This window comes from Aquila chrysaetos, chromosome 21 (genome assembly GCF_900496995.4).
Source record: "Aquila chrysaetos chrysaetos chromosome 21, bAquChr1.4, whole genome shotgun sequence".
Classification (NCBI taxonomy): Eukaryota; Metazoa; Chordata; class Aves; order Accipitriformes; family Accipitridae; genus Aquila; species Aquila chrysaetos.
In genome coordinates this window covers 21,716,291-21,736,579 of record NC_044024.1, presented here as the reverse complement: position 1 = coordinate 21,736,579, position 20,289 = coordinate 21,716,291, and the positions used below count along the sequence as shown (strand labels likewise).

At 40.5% G+C, this 20,289-nt stretch overlaps 1 protein-coding gene across 1 annotated transcript in view; it reads right to left on the bottom strand.

The window, feature by feature from the left end:
* ABCB7 (ATP binding cassette subfamily B member 7) overlaps positions 1-11,908 on the bottom strand; it is a 40,503-nt gene extending 28,595 nt beyond the window's left edge. The window contains exons 1-3 of the mRNA XM_029996411.1: positions 11,716-11,908; positions 4,079-4,156; positions 2,363-2,449 (exon numbers count right to left, since the gene is read on the bottom strand). Coding sequence (XP_029852271.1) covers positions 2,363-2,449; positions 4,079-4,156; positions 11,716-11,883 — 333 coding nt within the window. The 5' untranslated portion in view covers positions 11,884-11,908. The remainder of the gene's footprint in view (positions 1-2,362; positions 2,450-4,078; positions 4,157-11,715) is intronic.
* Between the last annotated feature and the right edge of the window lie 8,381 nt (positions 11,909-20,289).

Sequence of the window (20,289 nt, the reverse complement as noted above, 5' to 3'; positions counted from 1 at the left end):
TACCCAAGTGCAAGAACTGCACTTGTAACATCAGATTTCCTTCCCCTCATTTTTGCTGAGAACCTCCTGGCTTTTGCACCCAATGTTACTCTCTGTTTTTTCCACTCTTCACACATTTCACCTCACCTACAGCTAGCTCTTGCTGCTTTCTACTTGACAATCCTTAACAGCTGATATTTGTTTAGTTAGATCTAACAGCCTTAACTGACAACGTCCTATATTAACTACATTACAGCTCCATTTATTGGAATAAAAAAGTCAGGGGGATTGGCTTATACAGGAATAGCTGCAAGTAATGGGTGAACGGAGAATGCCACTGGAATATTTACACTGCCTAGCAGACTAAAAAAGTATCAGCTGGCATCAAAATTTCTGGCTAACATATTCCTAGTGAGTATTAATGTTAAGGAACATCCACCATTTCTTAACATTGCTAGTGTTTTGGTAAACAGAACTTTGTTTCCTTTCTGAACAGAGAAAACACTGAAATTTAGCTTTTTGAATGATGCCAAACTGTAGACCTTTGAAAAGTAGTACCTCCAAAAAAAATACATGATTATTAAACATGTAATACCTATAATGATTAAATAAGATTTGTCCTGGAAGCTGCCCATCACATGTGAAGGGGGGGTTCAGTTGAAAAATGTCTGCATTTCAGGAAATGGCTTTTTAAAGACAGAATAAACAGCCTTTTGTGGTATTTTTGAAGATAGGTCAGTTGTGAAGCTGAATCTGTGAAATGGATTTGCAACTGCATCATATGAGGGTGAGTTCGTTCTATGTATATACAAAAAAATCTTTTCCACAGAGTTGTGAAAAAATGAAGTTATGACAGCAAACAGGAAACATTCAGCTGATCAACATACCCAGGCGAGCAGAAATTCTAGCAGGACAAAAACCCCAAGAACAAATAATTAAGCCCAACAGACGCATGATCACTAAAGTGACAACAGAGGGGATAATACCCTCCTCCCACTTACAGGAGAAATACAATCCATAATAATTATAGTCCATAACATATATAATTAGGGTAAAGATGGAGAAGGATAGTCTGCTAGCTTTAAAGTCTGTTTTGCCTAGGAAATCTTTGAAAGAGCCTATACCTGTTGCAAGGAGGGTCTTAAAATTAGTCTGAATTTAATGTTACATGCAGAGCCAGTAGCACTACTGACTGAAGATGTCCGATTATTCTGTTTCCCCCTTTGCCTTATGCAGAAAAGATCACAGATGTTTGCTAAAACAAGCTGGCTATACTTTAGGTTATGAAATTCCCTCTTACTACCAAAGCATAAATTTTGGTAGCATCTCTCCTGATTTCTGCCTGTAGCACAAACAGGTTTGGATTCAATGAAGGGACAACTCTCAGATCAAAATTTAAGAGGAAACCCTAGGTTTAACACTTCAGTTTCTTTACAAATGAGGCCGTAGGAAAGACATTGTCAGAACAGTTAAGTATGAGCAAACCAGCCCTGAAAGACCTGGGTTCTGCACTGAAATTTCAGTTTGTCATCAACATGGTCTTTACTTGTTTTAAGAAGATCCCACCCAAGTTTGAACAAGTTATAATCATCACACAGAATCATTCTGCAAACACACAAAGCATCAGAAATAAGTTTGCACAGGGAGCCAGAAAAGGAAAGTTACATAAACTCAAGAGCTTTGACTTTGCAATTTTAATCATGCAAAGTTTATACTGTGTCGTTTTAACCAAAAGCTTGCCTCATTTTCTAACTGTAATCATTTGGTCTAATAAAAGATACTGCTTCTCGTTACATACCTATCATAATTATTTTAACACATGCTTCCTGAATATAAATACAGTCAAAATATATCAGATGCATTAACATTAAATCCCAGTAAAAATACATGTAGTTTAATTACTTCTCTCCTCCCCCCCGCTTCAAGTGCAGTTTTACCAACTGATGCACTACCTTGTAACCACAAGCTCATTTCTGCTATCCTGAATGTCAAGTCACAGAGAAATATCACTCACAAACAAGAATAAAAAAACCACAATAAATCACAATGTAATGTACTTTCCATGGAAAAAATCTAACATAACACCTGCCTATTTCAAAGGAGTGTATAACACTAAAGTTGTATTTTTAATAAAACAATTGAAGCACTTCAACACAGTTATTGTAAAACTTTGGTGATTTAAGGGCCAGTAAGCCTTCGTTGACAATGAAACAGTATTTACTCCACTACAATATTCACATATCTACCAATAGAGTTTTTCACAAATTGTTGCTTGGGGTCTTCACTTTTTTTTTTTTTGGGGGGGGGGGGGGGGGGGGGGGGGGCGGGGGCAGTGACAACATTTTTTGTTTAAAAAGCAATACTAATTGAACAATTTTTTTACCCCTTCCTTTGGATCTGTGTGAAGCCCTCCACCTGCATGACCATGCCAACACATTCTCTTTTCTATCAGTCGCCACCTCGGGAGGATCTGTGTGAAAATGAAAAGTCAATTTGCAAGAACCTCAGGAAACATGCATGTAAAAGCCAACAGAAAGAAGAACTACTGGTCTGTTTTCCCTCCCTCATTCTCCAACTGTATCAGCTTGCTTTAATAAAAGATAATACCTCTCTCTAAAAACCCTGCCTTGCTTAAGGAAACAATAATAAGAAAGGGACTATAAATTTAGCAATATAGTAAAGAGCATGTTCCAAGCAGCCAGGAGGTAAGTATAACAGAGCCTTAAATATTTTGGTTAAAAGGACACCTAAACACTGAAAAGTAGACTAAAGAACATAGAAAAGAAATTGAAGTTTTGGAGGATAACCATACTCAGGCACATTAATATATAAAGTGGAACACACTTAAGCATAATACTCTTTCCATGTATGTAAAGAGTAACTTTACTTGGGGGCAAATAAATAGATAAATCCACTTCACACTTCTCTTCCCTATCAGGATGAGAACAGCCTACTGGTGCCATACAACAGGTACAAGTTAACCTGGTCCAGAGGCCCTGCTGCAATCCATGCACAGCATATACAGGTGCAATTAGGAAAAGAACCTGTTTTTTAAAAACAAATGCTCACTTCTCTTAGCATATGGCCAAGATTCCCTGCTAAATAAATACAGAGAAAACTTCTGAATTTATTAATGCACGTAGATATACTAAAAAGTAGTAACTCATTACCACTAGGCATTTCTCCAATTTCAAAGTGCCTGCCATGAGCAATGGATGTGTTAAAGCTTTTTGAAAAGAGTTTGAATTTTGTTTAAAAATGTTGACAATTTCCAGGTTCAAGGTACATAAAAGCTCTCTAGGAAACTCATTTTATATATATGGTTTGATAGCAGATCTCAGGGTGTCCCAAATCAAAATTCCACTTTTCCTATTTTAAAGAAAAACATTATAAAAACCAATCTAAGTAGATTTCATGCTTTGAAGTCCCAATGACCCTCAAAAGGTTTTAGCTGCTTAAGTCAGTTCTATGAGTGGTTATTTTTTATAGTTTAAAAAAACCTGAAAAACAAGACAAATGCATTTCCTAGCTTCATTCAAGCAAAGTGTCTTACTTAGAAATGTGTCATAATTATTCCATGAACAGTAGAAATTGCATCTTCCTTATGTTTACATTAATGTTAAGTCAAGCAGACCTCATATGAGTAAGAGCCTGACATCCTGGCACTCAATGATGAGAATACATTTCCACAGTTTCTTGATATTCCACAACCTAAGCAGAATTTTGAAGTAATAAAGCCTTACACTCTCAAGAAAAACTCACAGCTTTCTATGCATTCATGTTTTCTATGCCTGACAACATGAATCTAAGTATCAACACACAAAACCTACATTTTTAAGAACTCTTCTTTGTAAGTTACTGTATTATCATTAGTTTCTAGAGATTCAAAAAGACTTCTTGAGGAGAGTGCAACAGCCTGAAACTTCTAAGCAAGGTAATCTGCTTCTAGAGGCAGAAACATAACTCGCCATTTAACTTGCTGTACTTCAAGACTGTAAATAGTGAAATTAAAAAAACCTTGCAGACTAAACTGAAATATGCTCCAAGGGCTTGAGTTTCCTCTGACATGCAAGTAGGAAGAAAAACAATTTATACCTACCTCTGAAGCCTCTAATAACGGTCTTGAATAATCTCTCCCCAGACTGTGCCATGATCTTTGCTTGCAGAATGGTGGAACCTACAGAATAAAAAGGGGGGAAAGATAAAGTGAAAATGGAGTCATGTAGAACATGCACTTCACATTCAGAGAATATTCATCTAGTTTATGTAAACAAGCATAACATGAAAACATGGCGGATGGCTTTGGTTTTTAACAACTGACCACAGAAAAAGAAAACTGGTGGGGAGCAGCTGTAAAATAAATTATATTCAACCATTAAAAATGCTAACGGACAACAAACCTTTCACTTTTCTGAATCTCCACTCCCATCAGACTTCGTTGCTTTTGCACCATGAAAGCCCAAAGTTTTCCCTTTCCTCTCATTTTAATTTTCTCCTAGGTTGTCTTCTGACTTCTTTCAAATATTCTTTTGTTCTGTTTTTCATTATGAATTGTTATTCTTATGCTTATAGGTTCTGCCATTTTAAATTCCTCTTTGCTCAGCTCATGCCATACTTGTGTCATAGACCATAAGGCTAATCAAAGCTACAGCTCTTGACTGGGAAGCACTGGGGCTATCAGAAATTAGAGCATGGCCGACTAGAAGTTTTAGGTAGGCAGGACACAAGATACCCAATATTCACATATCCATCAATGCATCTTTAATAGACATACCGCTAGGCACCAACTGTAGCATGCTTTACATATTACATTGAAAGCAATTACTTTTCCGTTGTTTCAGAGGACCATTTATTTTCCTTAGATGCACTAGCTGGCAGTGCTTCCCCAGTGGCAAAACAGGGACCCCTCTTTTGGTTAGCAATGATGGTACCACATCATCTTTGACACATTCAATATTAAATCTTTTACTGTTGCAATATTAACCATATCATATACCTCACAGTATATAAAAATCACTACCACTGAGCAAAACAGCGGAAGAACTGCTCATCAGCCCAAAGCAAAAGACAAATGTCAAAAAGGGGGGAAAAAACCCAGTCAAACAAAAAAAACCCACTTGATCATAAAAAAAGGTATTTTTAACCCTGACAAGCAGAGCACCGTCATATATTCCATACCTTGCCTTAAACATTCCTTTGCTCTTGTCCTAAACATTCCTTTGTTCTTGAACCATAAGTTACCATTTAGTCAGTCATTTTTCAGAAAATTAAGATCATTCCCCCACAAGTCACCACATGGGACCTGCTTACTTCAAACACTTCCACTATATGACATGACATATAGAGAAAGAGTAAACACTACAATTATACATTTTGCACCTAGCAGAGCTAACTGGCCTGGGTGAACTGCCCTGATGCTTCCAAGACCTATGTTAAATGAAGGAGCTGCATTTATAAAGCACTTCACTGTAGATACACTCATAACTTTACAGTTTCATGTCAGGATTCCATCTGAACTATATGGAAAAAGAGGAGGATTTCAAGATGCCTCAGCAAATCCCAAGTTACTGCAAATTAATGTAATCATTACAAAGGCATGGTTATTTTGGATAGACGTTCCCACCAACATGCAAGAGGAGGAGTAAGCATTCCTAGCAGTATCCACTATCGTGGCATCTGGGAAGTACCTAGAATCCAACACCAAATTAAGTTGTACAACCAATACAAAAGGCAGCAGTGTTCTCTAATTCAGCAAAGGCAGTTACATCAATACAAGTCTACCTGCTTCACCGGTCAGAGGCCATTCAGAAGTACGGATTAAACTATGGCAATTTAGAATTTATAGCGGATACATGATCCAGGGTGAGAAGCTTAATACCAGCAAGTCCTACATTCACACCAATGAGACCGAGTTCCTGTCTCCTACAGCCTAGAGTGCAGTCAGGATACTGAGAACCTCAGTACCTTTATGCCAGCATTTATACTTCTTTAAACACATGATGCTGATAAAAGACTGTTAAGACACCATGCCAAAGAGAAGTTTAGGGGCTGATGAACCACTGCTCACAACTATGCTTTGGCTTCTCTTAAGACAACACAGCTGGAACCTCTCCTGAGCAGTACCATTCTCTCCTGCTTGGCCTTGCAAGAAAAAAAATCTTGAGTACTGTAAGAATTGAAATTCAGGTATTTAACTCTGAATGCATTTTTTTTTTTCTGTTGTTGTTGTATATTCCTAGTACATGGGACTCCGCAACTGATGCTCCAACAGCTATTGGAAAGAAGCTAATTACTGTTCTTCTAGAGCATACTCATAGGACATCATAATAAAATTTTACTAATAATTCATACCCTTTGACACCAAAGTTCGCAAAGTTCTCTTCTGACTGACTTGTGAGACAAACATTACAGAAACAACTTCTGTTGAAACACCAGCTGATCTAGTCTGAATTACTTCATCAGATAGCCTACTTACTTGACTGAAGTTATAAACTGTCATGGGGTTAAGAGATGAATACAGAAAAAAGATGAAAAGATTTGCACAAGGTACACAGGAGATCTTGTTCTTATTTTCAGTCTTGAGCCTGGAAGACAGGAGGTTTCAATCCTCTCCCAATCTCCTGCTAAAACCCAAGGCTCAGCAAAGAAATAAAGAATTAAACAAGGTGAACAATCTACTTCACTGGTAAGTCCTCCAGCCATCACAGTATTATTAGCTGCCCAAACGAGTGGGACTCAAGCTTACCCTGTCACTCTCCGCACATCCTGCAGGCAGACTTGGGACTCCACTCTCCCTCACTACAACTCTTGCCCAATAGATTTAAGACTACAAAGGAAAGGCATACTTGAACCTTACTGCAACAGATAAAAGTAGCAGGTTATTGCTTTAAAGGAGCAGGAGCAAGTCCTGCTTATTTCTGAATTTAAGAAATTATGCAGGGAACTTTAATTCTGGCATTTCCTAACTTTTGAATGCCTGACTGCAGCATTATGTTCTTTTAATGTATTTTTGGATATGATTCTATACACTCTAAAGGATGAAACAGATGTCTAGTACTGATTGCACATAAAAGTCATATTGCTAAAGTGTCATGACTGTTGGTAGTAGTTTAAATACTATAAATGCAAACAACAGGGATTAAACACATTTGCGCAAGGTCAAATCCACACTTAGAAGCTTCTCTCTGGAGTGTGTTACGTACTATTCCAGACGTACTGCACTAATCTAATGGGGATGTTTTTTCTAAACTAAGTATAACAGAAAAGATAACTGAAGGTAGGATTCATGTACCTGTGCAGTACACAAGTCCCACTGTCAATTTTGCTGAGTTTGCAAGGCAAGAAAAGAAAAGATGAATAGGAAAGAGCAGAGGAAGATGAGAGAAAAGGTGAAAACATTCTCGTATACATATAGACTAAACTGTTACCAATATGAACAATATAAACTTAACTGCAGTTACGTTTAACAATGGCCAACATGCAACTGCTCTGTACACATACCCAGAGCAAATGAAACCAAGAAGGTTAACAAAAAGATACCTTAAGGAGTTTCCCTCATAACATCTTACTAATACACCCTCACATTTGGCTCGTTTTGGTAAAACACATCTCAATGCCAGAATGGAAAACCCACACAGCATTGCAGCAGGAACCCCAATGTACACCACAGCACCCCCTTCTACAGGGAGTGTTGCTTACCCTATGCACCCCCGTATTCCCCAAATGATTTTCAGATCAAGTTCCCGTATTTCCATCTGTTCTACTTCATTGTACATCCTTCCTCACAACAATTTTCAGTACTATTAGATGTCCATTTCTATAGACACACATATGAGATTGCTGATCTGCTCAGCAGCAATACTTCCTCTATAAAGGGATTTTGAAAATTCAAGGAATTTCAAATACTTCATGACAAAGCATGTATCTGTCAGTAAGGACTGTTGACTAACAGAGACTGTTGATTAACAGTTCCCATGCATCAAGCTGTTCAACTATACCATCAAAGTCTAGAGAAGAGAATTTAGCAACGCACAGGGACATGTGAAATGACATCTGGACAACAAACGTCAGTATAGTTTTACAGAACAGACCAGGCTTCAGGTTAAAAAAAGGCAAAATACCAAAAAAATAATGAAAATACCTGAAACTTCTCTTACAACCACTTCCAGAGCAACAGATGTTATTAAATTATGCAGAACAACACACTCTTTATCACATCATGTGGCAGGTGGAAGGGCAAGATAATGCAAGGGAAAAAAAAAAGTCTCTTCCATTTTTTTACCGTTACACTTAAAATAATTTACAAAGCCCTGCTTTCTACAACTGCCAAAGCCCTCTCTGAAAGACACCCCTCAGTGTATTTCTTGACTTATACAGATTCCTAGTAAAATAATTATCCTTAGTTAAAGGCTGTTGGACCTTTTCAGTCAAATGCTATTTTCCTCCCGTTAAAGTTTTAGATCAAACAGAATTTGTCATTGCTTTTATTTTGGATGCAGGCAAACTGTTCTACAAAAACCCCCTGAGCTTCCTAGAAAAAAAATACAGTCTTTGTTTGGTTACTTTTCAAAGTTTACCAAGCAGGCCACAATCAACATGCCCATTCTCTGCATTACTACCCAGCAGAGATCCTAAATTTAAAACACAAGTTTTGATACGATGAACACCTGCCTACTCCAACTGCAGGAGGGTGAACTGAAGGAGCTGCATTAATGGAAATACAAACTGATCTCAATATCAAGAAATGGAGTCTGATCACAGTTCTGCAATATTTATGACACCTGTTTTTCCCTTCCAGGATACAAATGTTACATGTCTTATTACTCAGAAAAGCAAGACTCTAATCAAAACTACTGAAAAACATAAGTGTGAGGGAAGACAGACATGGATCTGTAATGCAACAGCACCCAAACAAATCTACTATATTTGACTCTCATTGTACTAAGTGCCATAGAAAACACAGACATTGTATTAGAATTAAAAAAAGCTTACAACTGACATGAAACAATGAAGATGGGGGGATCAAGTACTGCATGGACGCAGAGTAGAAGGATGGATGACAGGCAAGTGTTTGAAATCATCTTTTTCAAAAAGAATGGTTAGTAACTTTGCTTTTATGGTCATGCTTCACCAGAGCTTTTTCCTTCCTTTAATCACATTTTTTCTCAGGAGTTAAGCTATGTCTATACTGTTTACCAGCCTGTGCCTGTAAAAGGCCCAACTCTTGACTGACACAGCTATGCTGTCACTTACCTCTGCTATTTGTGTAGTTATATCAATAAAAGCAGAACTGTGGTTGTACAGTTGATTTTACTCACAAAAGTGATTTTACCACAGCAGTGAGAAGCACCACATTGCTGGTATAACCAGGTCACATTCAGTACGCCCTCCCGGGAAGGCCCTTACTATTTAAGAGCACTTCGGGGAAGACATGCCATTAAAGCCAACTATCTGGATTTCACAAGTGGTTGGGCCCTGCCAGTCTCCCATCCCATGCAAGATTCAGAGGCAGGATCACGGGCATTTATTTCACATTTACTGCTGTTGGCTATATTCAACAAGCTAGTGCAAAATCTAACCCATATTTGATACCTAGAATATAGCAATAAAAATGTAAGAGCTTTCCCACACACTAAAGTACATATACTAAGACGTGTCATCACACAATAGCCTGGAGGCTTTCATGAGAACACATGCTATAAAACACTACTTTCATTAAACCTTATTCCCAGATGACTGAAGCATGCAGCATAGGACCATGGCAAACAAGTTTAAGTTGTTTTAAATGCAAAACCAGGTGTGTTTCTTCAATGTTTTTAATATATAGAAAAGCTTTCAGAATATGCCCATTAAAAATATTTACAGTCCTCATTATCTGTAAACATAGCAAAACAATTAAATAACTGAAACTAAAATAAGATGCACATGCTTGCTCCTGGAAGATTTTTTTAAATGCTGAATTACCTAATTTATAAAAATCAATGGCTAATCACTCTGAAATACAACCTGCTGCAGTGCCTTGCCAACTTCCAACAGTGACTTCTGTTGGTGCAGGCACAACATTTCTTGAACTAGCTGAAAAATGAGAAGGAAAAAAAAAAGGAAACTGAAATCACTGGACAGTGCATTTTCCTGTCAGCAAATTTAATTAATGTTTAAAAAAAAAAATCATGTCAATTAGACCCAAAATTTTGAAGGACATTATAACCAAAAACTCCAGAACACTAAGTTTGAGCCTCCTGCTAGATAATAATCAAGTAAATTTGCACAACACAGTTACATAAAATGTGTTGGCTGTTTGTTACAATGCGGCAAAAAGTTTTTATTTAACAAAATATAAGATCTTGCTTGCGCATTTAATGAATTCTAATTTTCATCCAAACAGAGCTTGATACAGAAGTGAAGTAAAAATTAATCACCAGACTGAAAGAGAAATGCATAACTGACCACTTTCTAACACAGACATGCCTAGAAACTAAAAGGCTAAAGAGATGAATACATATATATATACTAAGACATAGCCTTAGCTTCTAGTTCAGAAAATCTAGCTCAAATCAACACTTAGCAAAATGTGGCAATTAAAACTTATCAGCAAGGATTGGCATTTCCCATATGAAAATAAGAACATTCAAAAGGAAAAAAGGATTATAGTTAATACTCCTATACATTACCATGATAACATTGTTGTTTATTCACTAACATCTGAAATAAGTCTCCAGGAACATTGGACAATACTGAGTACCCAGATATGTTTTAACACATCCAAATAAATACATGGGAAAAATATTTGGTCTGCATCCACTTCAACTCTCAGCTTCTTGTCTTGCACAAGTTTCAAAACTACCCCCCCCCCAATTTACTACTTCAGTCCTGCTTGTCTCCACTACTAAGTAATATTAACTTGACTGTAGTCCATGACAGAATTCTGCCTGTCAGGGGCAACTAATTAAGGCGGGTGACAATGAAAAGCTAGTCATAAGCAGCGGTACTTGGGGGGGGGGGGGGGGGGGAAGAAATAAAAGGTTATTATCGAACAGAAATAATAGCTATCTGAGAGTTTATGGGAAGTTCATTCACTCCATGTTTAAGATACACTTCCTTCACTGCCCTTTGAAAAACGCATGTGAATTACTGAAAGCCGGACTCATTCAATCTGAGGTATGTACTCAATTCTTGACTTGTAACCAAAAAACCATTCACTGGAACACGTTACAGCCTTCCTCCGCTGACAGAAGCATTTCCAATTCCAATTCCCTTTCCCTACATAAGAGCTGAATTAGCTGTCAGCGTCAGTTATTCCCTACACGAATGTTTAGCACCCGTTCAACGCCATTGCTTTTTAACGCTTGTCCACAAAAAGACGCTCACCTACACACCACCACAAGCGGAGGCAGAGCCCCAGCCTCAAGTTGTCCGGGCCCAAAACTCGCCCAGGACTTTACCCCTCACGACCACACCGCTCTCCCCTCACGCTGCGGAGCCAGCGCCACGCCGGGACACCCCCCCCCCTTCTCCCCAGCCCCTCGGCAAGGGGCTCCCCCCGCCGGGGCGGCCTCCGGAAGAGAGTCGCCGGCCCCGGCCCGCACCCCCGGGCCCTCGCCGGCCGGCGAGCGCTGACAACCGGGCAAGGTAAGGACGGAACGGGCCGTCCCCTCAGAGCTCACGGGAGCAGCATGGCGGGGCCCCGCGTCCCTCCTCAGCCCCTCACCGCCCCCCCACACCCCCCCCGACACGCACCTGGCCGCTCCCCGGGGCCGCGCGGGCCCGCTGCCGCCCGCTCCCCGCAAGCCAGCCGTGCGCGCAGGCGGCGGCGGCGGCGGGAGGCCGCAGCAGGGCGATGGCGAGCAGCCGCCGCTTGCGGGAGGAGGCAGCGGCCAGGCTGCGCGGAGCCGCCAGCAGCGCCATGACGGGAAGGCAGGGGAGGAGAGGATTGTGGGACGCCGGCGGACTCGCTGGGAGGGCGGAGCCCCGCCCCCGGCCCCGCCTCCCTGGGGAGAAGGCGGGGCGCGTCGCCATGGCAGCGCCGAGAGCGCGCTCCCGCTGTGGAGAGCCCTCGCCGCCCTCCCGCCGCCGAGGCTGCCCTCAGCCCTGTCATGGCGGCCTGAGGGGGACGGGAGCTTCCCCGCCGAGCTGGGGAGCGGCCGAGCCCGTCCCGAGCCGTCACCTCCTCAAGAGGATTTTTGTTCTGACTGCAGAGGTAAAGGCGTCCTTTTTGAGAAATTGGACTGTTGAAATACGGGGGTCCTCAAGGCCAAACCACGCCAACGGCAAGCATCGCTCATACTGGTCAGCAGCTCCATTAGTGCGGCGGTACTTTGCAAAAAGTCTCTCCAGTTCAGTAGAGCCGGTTAGCGATCTCACGCTTTCTCCACACGCAGCCGGCCAGCGATGCCGCTGCCAGAGGAGAAGAGGGGGCCCGAGCTGGCACACGTCCCCCTCGGCAGGTTTCGGGGACGCGCCAGAGCAGCTGCCCCGGCGGTTTCCTCGGCTCAGGCGCAGACAGGCCTCGGCCCGCCGAGCCGTGAGGGGAGCGCTGGCCGGAGGGCGAGGTGTAATCTAGACGGCTGGTGGCACAGCACGTCTCCGCACGGACCTAGTTCTGTATTCCACACCCTTCCTGGGGTTAAGCTGTGAGCTACCTCAGAGAACTCCGTCAGCCAACACAGCTCACGGCTCAGCCATCGTTCCTCTGAGACCAGAATAATGCAGCAATAGTATGGTTCCTAATTAAACACCAATTTAGGATGACAGAGGTATGCCATGGACCACACTTATAATGGCCTATATACTCCTATTCGATTGGCATGCAGAGCCGTGAGGAAGCTATAACTCTGTGTGGCATTTCTAATCACATAAAGGTTTCTTCAAAGCTACCAAAGCTTGACTACTGACGCTCTTGCCTTGGGGGAGAGTTGTAAGCTCATTTGCGGGGGAGAAAGGCAGACAGACAGACGGAGAGCAAGAGGACAATTGGCTTAAAGCTGATTTTTAATGAGGAAGGCTTTCTGTAGCCCGCGCTGTGATGCGCAACTTTGCTTCTGACCAGGATTCACTTCAAACGACAGAGGCGACATTTCTCTGTCACTAATCTAATTCTTCATCATAATTCCATTTGGCAGAGCTTGGTCTGAACAGTGCCGCCCAGTGGCATCGTTCAGAAGGATAAACAGAAATACTAGGCTTATGGCTTCCATACATCCACTTCCTTCGGTATGCCCTTTTCAGCACTAAGTTTGACACGACAAAACATGATAATTGCAACACTTTGTCTGGGATAGCCTGTACAGACAGGCTGGCCAACACTGCAGCATCTTTTGAGTGATTTCAAATGTTTCTGCAATGTTTCCACATACATTGCCGAGATAGCATGCATATATAACTGTATATGTATGCAGATACAGTGCATCCCAGATCGATCCGACCTGCAGCACAGGCTCTCAGCTGTGATACGTGTCCAGTATTTCCACCCTGTCGAGCTCTTTGGATGTGCGCTACACGGAGTATCCTGCGCGCGGATAAAAGAACCCTGACTTGCGGTAGCGCAGTATATTTGACGCAGCTCTGGTGCCTCTCTAATGGAGCCTTACAAAAATCACTCGACAAACTTGTATTGTTAAACCTCACAACACCATTCTGAGACAACTGTATTATTATGGTCTCGTCTTCGTTAAACAGGGAGAGAAGAGCAGGCTCCATATGCCTGTACGCTGCGTCAGTGATAGAAGCTGTTACGTACTTCCGATAAGACCCGAAAATTGAAGATGGAAAAAAACGCGGTTGATCGTTCAGTTCATACTCTCTTTAGTACAGACCAGCACTAATTTTTTGTCTAACGTAGTTTCAAAGTTCTGAAGCAAGCCCCAAAGGCATAAGAAATAAACATAGTCCTCTCATGAAATATGAAGAGGAATGTTTAGTGTTCTGATGGAATATTGAAAATGACATTCTGTCATTCACCTAACACTGAAAAAACACATCAGCAGACTGGTGGAGAGGAGGCGATTAATTCTGAAAAAGGGATTAAAAGCGCGAAACGCTAGCAGCTTAGTTTACAGATAACTAAGGGGTGGCTACAGCCCACGCTGTAAACATTTAAGAAGGGTGAGAAATTATTAACGCTGATAGAAGGAAGGAGTGCTGGAAGTAATGGGATCCCATTAAATATGGGAAAGCTAAAGATAAATACCTGGCAAATCATTGTCACAATGGAAATGTGATAGGATAGTTGGTATCCCCTCATTTAGGACATTTAGAATTAAAATGGCTAAGACGTGAGAAAATTACCTGCACTGAAAAATCTGGCATTACATATATGTGTATGTACTTACAATATCAAATGGCCATGTGGTATTTGGTGGAAAATTTTATAATTAGTAATTTTAATATTCCATTATCATGAACTGAGCAAAAAATCAGCTTTAGAATTCCCATTTTCTGTGCTAATGCATATCATTTTAATTTTTATACACTTTTAAGGCTAATAAGGTACTCACTCAATATATTTGATATTAATATTTTCCCTGCAAAGTTTGCCTTTACCTGCTGTTCTTTCTTTAACAACTCTCCAATGCTGCCGGTTTTACTTCCTCCCCCTACTATTTCAGTCTTCTTTCCAGTTCTGATCTTCCCTTTCTCCTTTTGATACCAGTTTATTCACATGGTACCAGATTATTGATACCTGTACAAGGCACTGCACAAACCCTGAGAGAGACACAGAAAGAAAAAGAGGCCATATACCTACCTATAGTGGTCAGAAACATGACATCCCCTTCTCTCAGTGACCTAACGAGGAGAACAAAGCTCATGCTATAGACACAGAAAGCCAACAGATGAGTTTTATAAACTCACACTGCTTAAAGTAGCTTGCCACAAAAAAAAAAAAAAAAAAAAAAAAAAAAAAAAAAAAAAAACCCTGTGTCTCTGCAGATTTAGCTGTAGAAGCAAAGGATCTCCTTGGAGACAGAAATCAATGCATGCTCCAGAGCTGTCAGCGAGAAAAGTTTACAGAAGCAGCTCAGCAGAAGAAATGTAAGCCCTAGCACACTGAGGCAAAATAATACCTTACCTAGAGTTCACTGAAGTTTTTAAGTTCTTTCTCATTAAAGGTGTTTAATATGATTGTAACATTCTAATGAACTTCACTTACAGCAACAAGTACTTATTTCTTCCAGCTGTAAAAAAGCAGAGTACAATTTCGTAAAGACTATTTATAGAACTAAGATTTATAATTATTAAACATTCCTACAAAATGGAAAGAATCAAGACTGAATGCCAGATATCAGTATGCCAAGGGGAGACTGAAACCTCTATTTCGTATGGTAACGTTGACAATTCCAGTTATGGCAGGCATCAGAATAAATGAAAGTGCCCCCAGAGCTGTGGAAATCAAAATGAATTCAGGAGTCAGGCTAGAGGATAAAGAAAAGTGACAATACTCAATCATCATTTACAATCAACAGTATTGGAAGGGTATGAACACAAGGAGAATGCTTCACCAAAGTATATGAAGAAAGAGGGAAAATTAATGGGAAGACATTAATGCAAAAAATTAAAAAATGGGAAAACAGGACAATGGAGGTGGGGGGGATAGAACCCCTCACTCACAGATATAAAATTAATTTTGGCAAGTAGACTATGTGCCAAAAGGCAAAATACTGATTTGAAGATAGGGACTCTAGAAAAATATGAATTATTAATCCTATTAAACCCACCTATTAATTTTGGTAGGTTTTTCCTGTTATTTTTTTCTTAAATAATCTGTCATGTATTTTGGTTATTTCATCTCGGTCTGTTCTGGCGCTTTGTATTTTTGCCCAGTAATGTATTGGCTGTAGAATACATGCTGTTACATTAGCATCGAGTCTTTCTAAGATCAGCCTTGCATTATTTTTATTCTGAATATTAGCCATCTGGCACTGTGTGCTGCAGTATTTAGTGCCACAAATAATAATGAAAAATATGGTAATATCTCATGATACTTCAGCGTAAAAATATAAGACAGGGTAAAAAGCTTTGGACACATAATCTTAAAGCTGCCAAAGCATGCTGCTCCCTCTGCCCTTGTTTTCCATAAATGATTCTTTGGTTGGAGACAGCAGTGGTAACGGAAAAGTCATTGGTTAATGCACACTAATGAAACTGCATTTCTTGTAGTTCATGAACTGGTCCTGAAGAACCACGGGTAGGAAAAACTCCGAGATTTATACCTTTCTGTTCAGGTAGATGTGAGCACAGCCAAGACACACGAGAAAAAGGTATTTGGCTTCAGGTATACCGGAGAGGGCTCCGTCTTTTCCACATCAGTCAAGCCCCATAAAAATGCTTGAACTTTAAACAAAATAGCCTTTTCCTTCTGTCTCCCCACATCAAAACACGATGACGAGACCGTTGCAATAGTCAGCAAAACTCTTGTTCTTGCTGTAGTTAAGTTGCATAATTAGATGGGGCTTAAAAGAGGTGAGAGCTAAACTTTAACGATTCTGTGGGCTGGTGCAGCGGTGAATTGCAAGCTAACTCACAGAACTTACCAAGCTGTCGGTGCTTCAGGAAAATAGTTTAAGGTTGTTTAGGTTCAAAGGAAGCGAGTGTTTTTATGAACATTTATTTTAGAGAACACTCTTGCTGGCAAGATGAATTTACCTTTACGTATTTCTCTAAGGATGGATTTATTTTTGAAGATTGGCCAAGCAGCAATTGGGATGGCAAGACTTATGTGGCCATGTTACATTGCTGCCCTGTCTGCTTTAAGAACAACCATTTTCATCAGCTCTGCGCTCTGTAACCTCTGCTCACTGCTGGAGCATCCTCTGTACTTGAAGCACGAGCGTAAAGCATAAGGTGCCTCCGGGCACAAGGAGCTTAATGTTTCCTAAAGAAATGAAATAATTTATGAGAATCATAAATAACAACTCCATCAGCAAGAAACGGGACTTGACTTCCTTCTGTTTTCACGCAGACCGCCCCAAACAGAGACAACAGCGTAACATGAAAGATGGTAATGCTAAACAACCTTTGAGTTTCCACCTGGTAACAAAGGGTCCTCGCCAGCTCGTTTGACTCTGCCGTCTTCATCCAGGAGTTTTAGATGCCAGTCAGCTTGCCCAAAGCAGCAGCTACGTTTGGACTGTGGGACATCCAGAACCATCTACCGCATCTCTGCTGTTCTTTAGCCTGGTGCACGTAGCAGAGGCGTCCAGCCTCAACTGGGTCACTAGATTTACTGCCCCGCGAGTAGATCAAATCTGTAATGAATCCACAGCACATCCGATATTTTCCAAGCATGTGCTGGACCAAGGATCAATGCCTGAGCAGTACATAGTAACAATACACTATGATAAAGAGAAATGGGGATTCCCTGTGACAAAAGTAGATAACGAAGATGATGTCTGTGTGGCACTCCAAATATATATGGCCGTAACCTGATCCTAATTACAAGAATGTAAATTTATAAATAACAACTAATCGCAGTTTTAGAAATATAAAATTGTGGCTGGGGAGAGGTTCTTGCTCACAAGGGAAGTGCCTGAAGTGTCCTCATCGTGGTTAGCAATGTTATTCATGAAAAACAGTAATCTAAGGCAGCAGTAGTAGCAACTCCAGTATGTTGTTTTCACTTTTGTGTTTCTTATTGATGTATCACATGGTATTCTGGCTGTCCAGCACTTACTATCTCTCTTTGTCTTCTTAACAAACACATTTTCATGTTAGATTAAGCTCATTAGAAGGAGTGGGAGGTAAAAACATTTCCAAGCTTGCCTGTACTTGAAATACTATCTCTGCTACCCGTGGGTAACTGCTCCTCTCATGACTTCTGCTTCTAGTACCATATGTCCTATGCTGACAAAGAACGCTATGAAAATGAAGAAAGGCCGGAGGTGCAGAGGCAAATTCTTGCCGAAATTGCAAGGAAGTTGCCGGTGTACACGAGAACGGGGAATGGAGGTCAGCTGAGCAGGGAGCTTTGTTTCTCTCAATCTAATCAAGCACGCAAAAGTAGCATGTGCTGGCAGCCCAGATGATACTGCCGACCAACAGGGCGTTCCTAATGCCACTGCATGCACTGAGTAACTCTCGTACAAATAATTTTAATGCCTTTTCTCTCATGTTTTGTGTTTGGGAAAACAAAAAAGCCTTGAACTCTTCCATTGATCTTCAAGGAGTGGAGTACCAGGTGCTGCCTTTGAGAAGCAGTATGTTACCCTTTACAGGGTATTTACAGTTCAAACGCCTACTTGTGTTGTCTGCATTTAGTAATAGTAATAGAATGACAAAATCTGTAGTTGTTTTTACTTAAAATGGAGTCTAGCTTAGAGATGCAGGGCATAATTCTGTGAACAGATTTACCAGCAGTATCAACTGTACAACAGATTCCAAAAACATGAATTGTCCTTTACTTTTACTTGGCATAGCAAGAAGTCTTCAAGTGAAGAGCAAAGAGACTTTAGTTGTATTTAATTTTGACCACTAAGGGGAGCTATTTATTGACAAAATATATATATAATCAAGAGGCTTAATGAAACCAAAAAAGAATTGTACTCATTGTGTTACAAGTGTGTGCTGTACATATCCTGATTTCAACTTTGCTTTTGTTCTCTAGGGTGAATAACTGCATTGGATTTTCTAACTACAAATTCCTTCTACTGTTCTTAGCCTATTCTTTGTTTATTGCTTGCATATTGCTGCAACAGTCTTCAAGTATTTCATTAAGTATTGGACAGTAAGTCATGAAATCTGGTTACTTTTCCATATCCTATGAGTCTGGTGGGATTTAGTCACTCTTGTTACATTTTTGCTTTCAGTCAACGGAGGGTCTGCATTTCTTCCCTAAGGTATTTTCCTGTGCCCTTTTTTGAGTTTAACCCCCATTTTATGTCTGAAATGCACAAAGCGAGAAGCTAACAGACTTCAGGAATTTCAAATTGTAGAGCTAGCTTCTGGCAATGAAGTTATATCCTTTTCCTGTTCTTGTGTTTGCATGTAAGTATCTCAGAATCTTTGGAAATTTACCACAAGTTTCCTAGTTTGGAAAACTCAAATGTCATTCATAAGAAGACAGACTTCACTGAAAGACAGCCCAGGATTTCTGTTTACAAAAATGTTCTGGGGCTTTTTCAATACACATTAGGGTATATCATGACTCATACCACTGAAATTAGAGGTGTTACACAGGGATAAACACTGCTTGAGTTAGGTTAGGCTCTTGGATTTAAATGTGGTTAATCTTCCCAATTCGAAATAGAGCTGCTGTGGTCTGGCCATATCACTGTACTTAAAAAAAACAACCCCAAACTTCTACTGATTATGTAAACAATTGTCTTCTAAGTAGAAATTCTTACCTGTCAACATTTGATGCTTTTAAAGTGGTTGCAGGAATACCACCTACGTATTTCAGTCATATTACAGGAAACCATTAATTGTGGGTGGGTGGTTTTCTTTTATGTTGCTTCCTGAACTGCCCGGGCATTTTTTTTTTTTTTTTTTTCACCTTTCTCTGTATTGGTGTCTGAAGGATTAGGTCCCTTACACTTAGAGAGAGAGCAAATAAGAGAAGGCATAGAGTGCAGATCCTGGGGTGGCTACCCTACTGTTGACTGTAACTGATGGTTTCCAAAATTTTAATTTCTTGAAGAGTATCTGCTGCCTTCTCTCCTCTGGTATCAAAGTATAACATCCTGGCATTGACCTGTACATACTTACTGAAAAGAAAAAAAAAAAAAAAGGTCAAAAAGCCTTGTTCATTTTCTAATCGCCACATGACTCCTTTCTCAATTCAAAAGTTGACTGAAATAAAGTATGCTTCTTATTCAGTTATCGATTATCATTCATATGCAAGCAATGCCAACTGACAGTTCCAGTAAGAGGCTGGCCTTTTGTCTCTAATTTTTTATGTCCCCTCTGCTGCTAACTCTGTATGACTGTGTTTAAGTAACTTAACTTTGCTGTGCATTAATTTATTAAATGTCCGTTGTTTTAATGGCTAATCACCTACGTAAAATGCCTCCCGAGATGCTCATGGGACACTAGTGGGAATTGTTCCTTATGCTCAGAAAGGCACAGAGCCTTGAGCTCTGTGGCTGCATATATGGGATGGGCAAAGGCCGAGAAGTAATTTTCTTAGAGGTTCCCACAGCCTATCTGTAGATGTCTGCTTATGAGGATCTCTGGCACTTGACTCTTCTGCTGTAGAAGGAAATAAGTGTTTCTTCTGCTCCTAAGATCCCGCTTGGCTTTGAAACTTTTCCAAACCACCTATGCTCAGTTCTAACGCTCCCTGATTGCTGCAGCTATGGAGGCCAGGTTTTCTTGGCATGC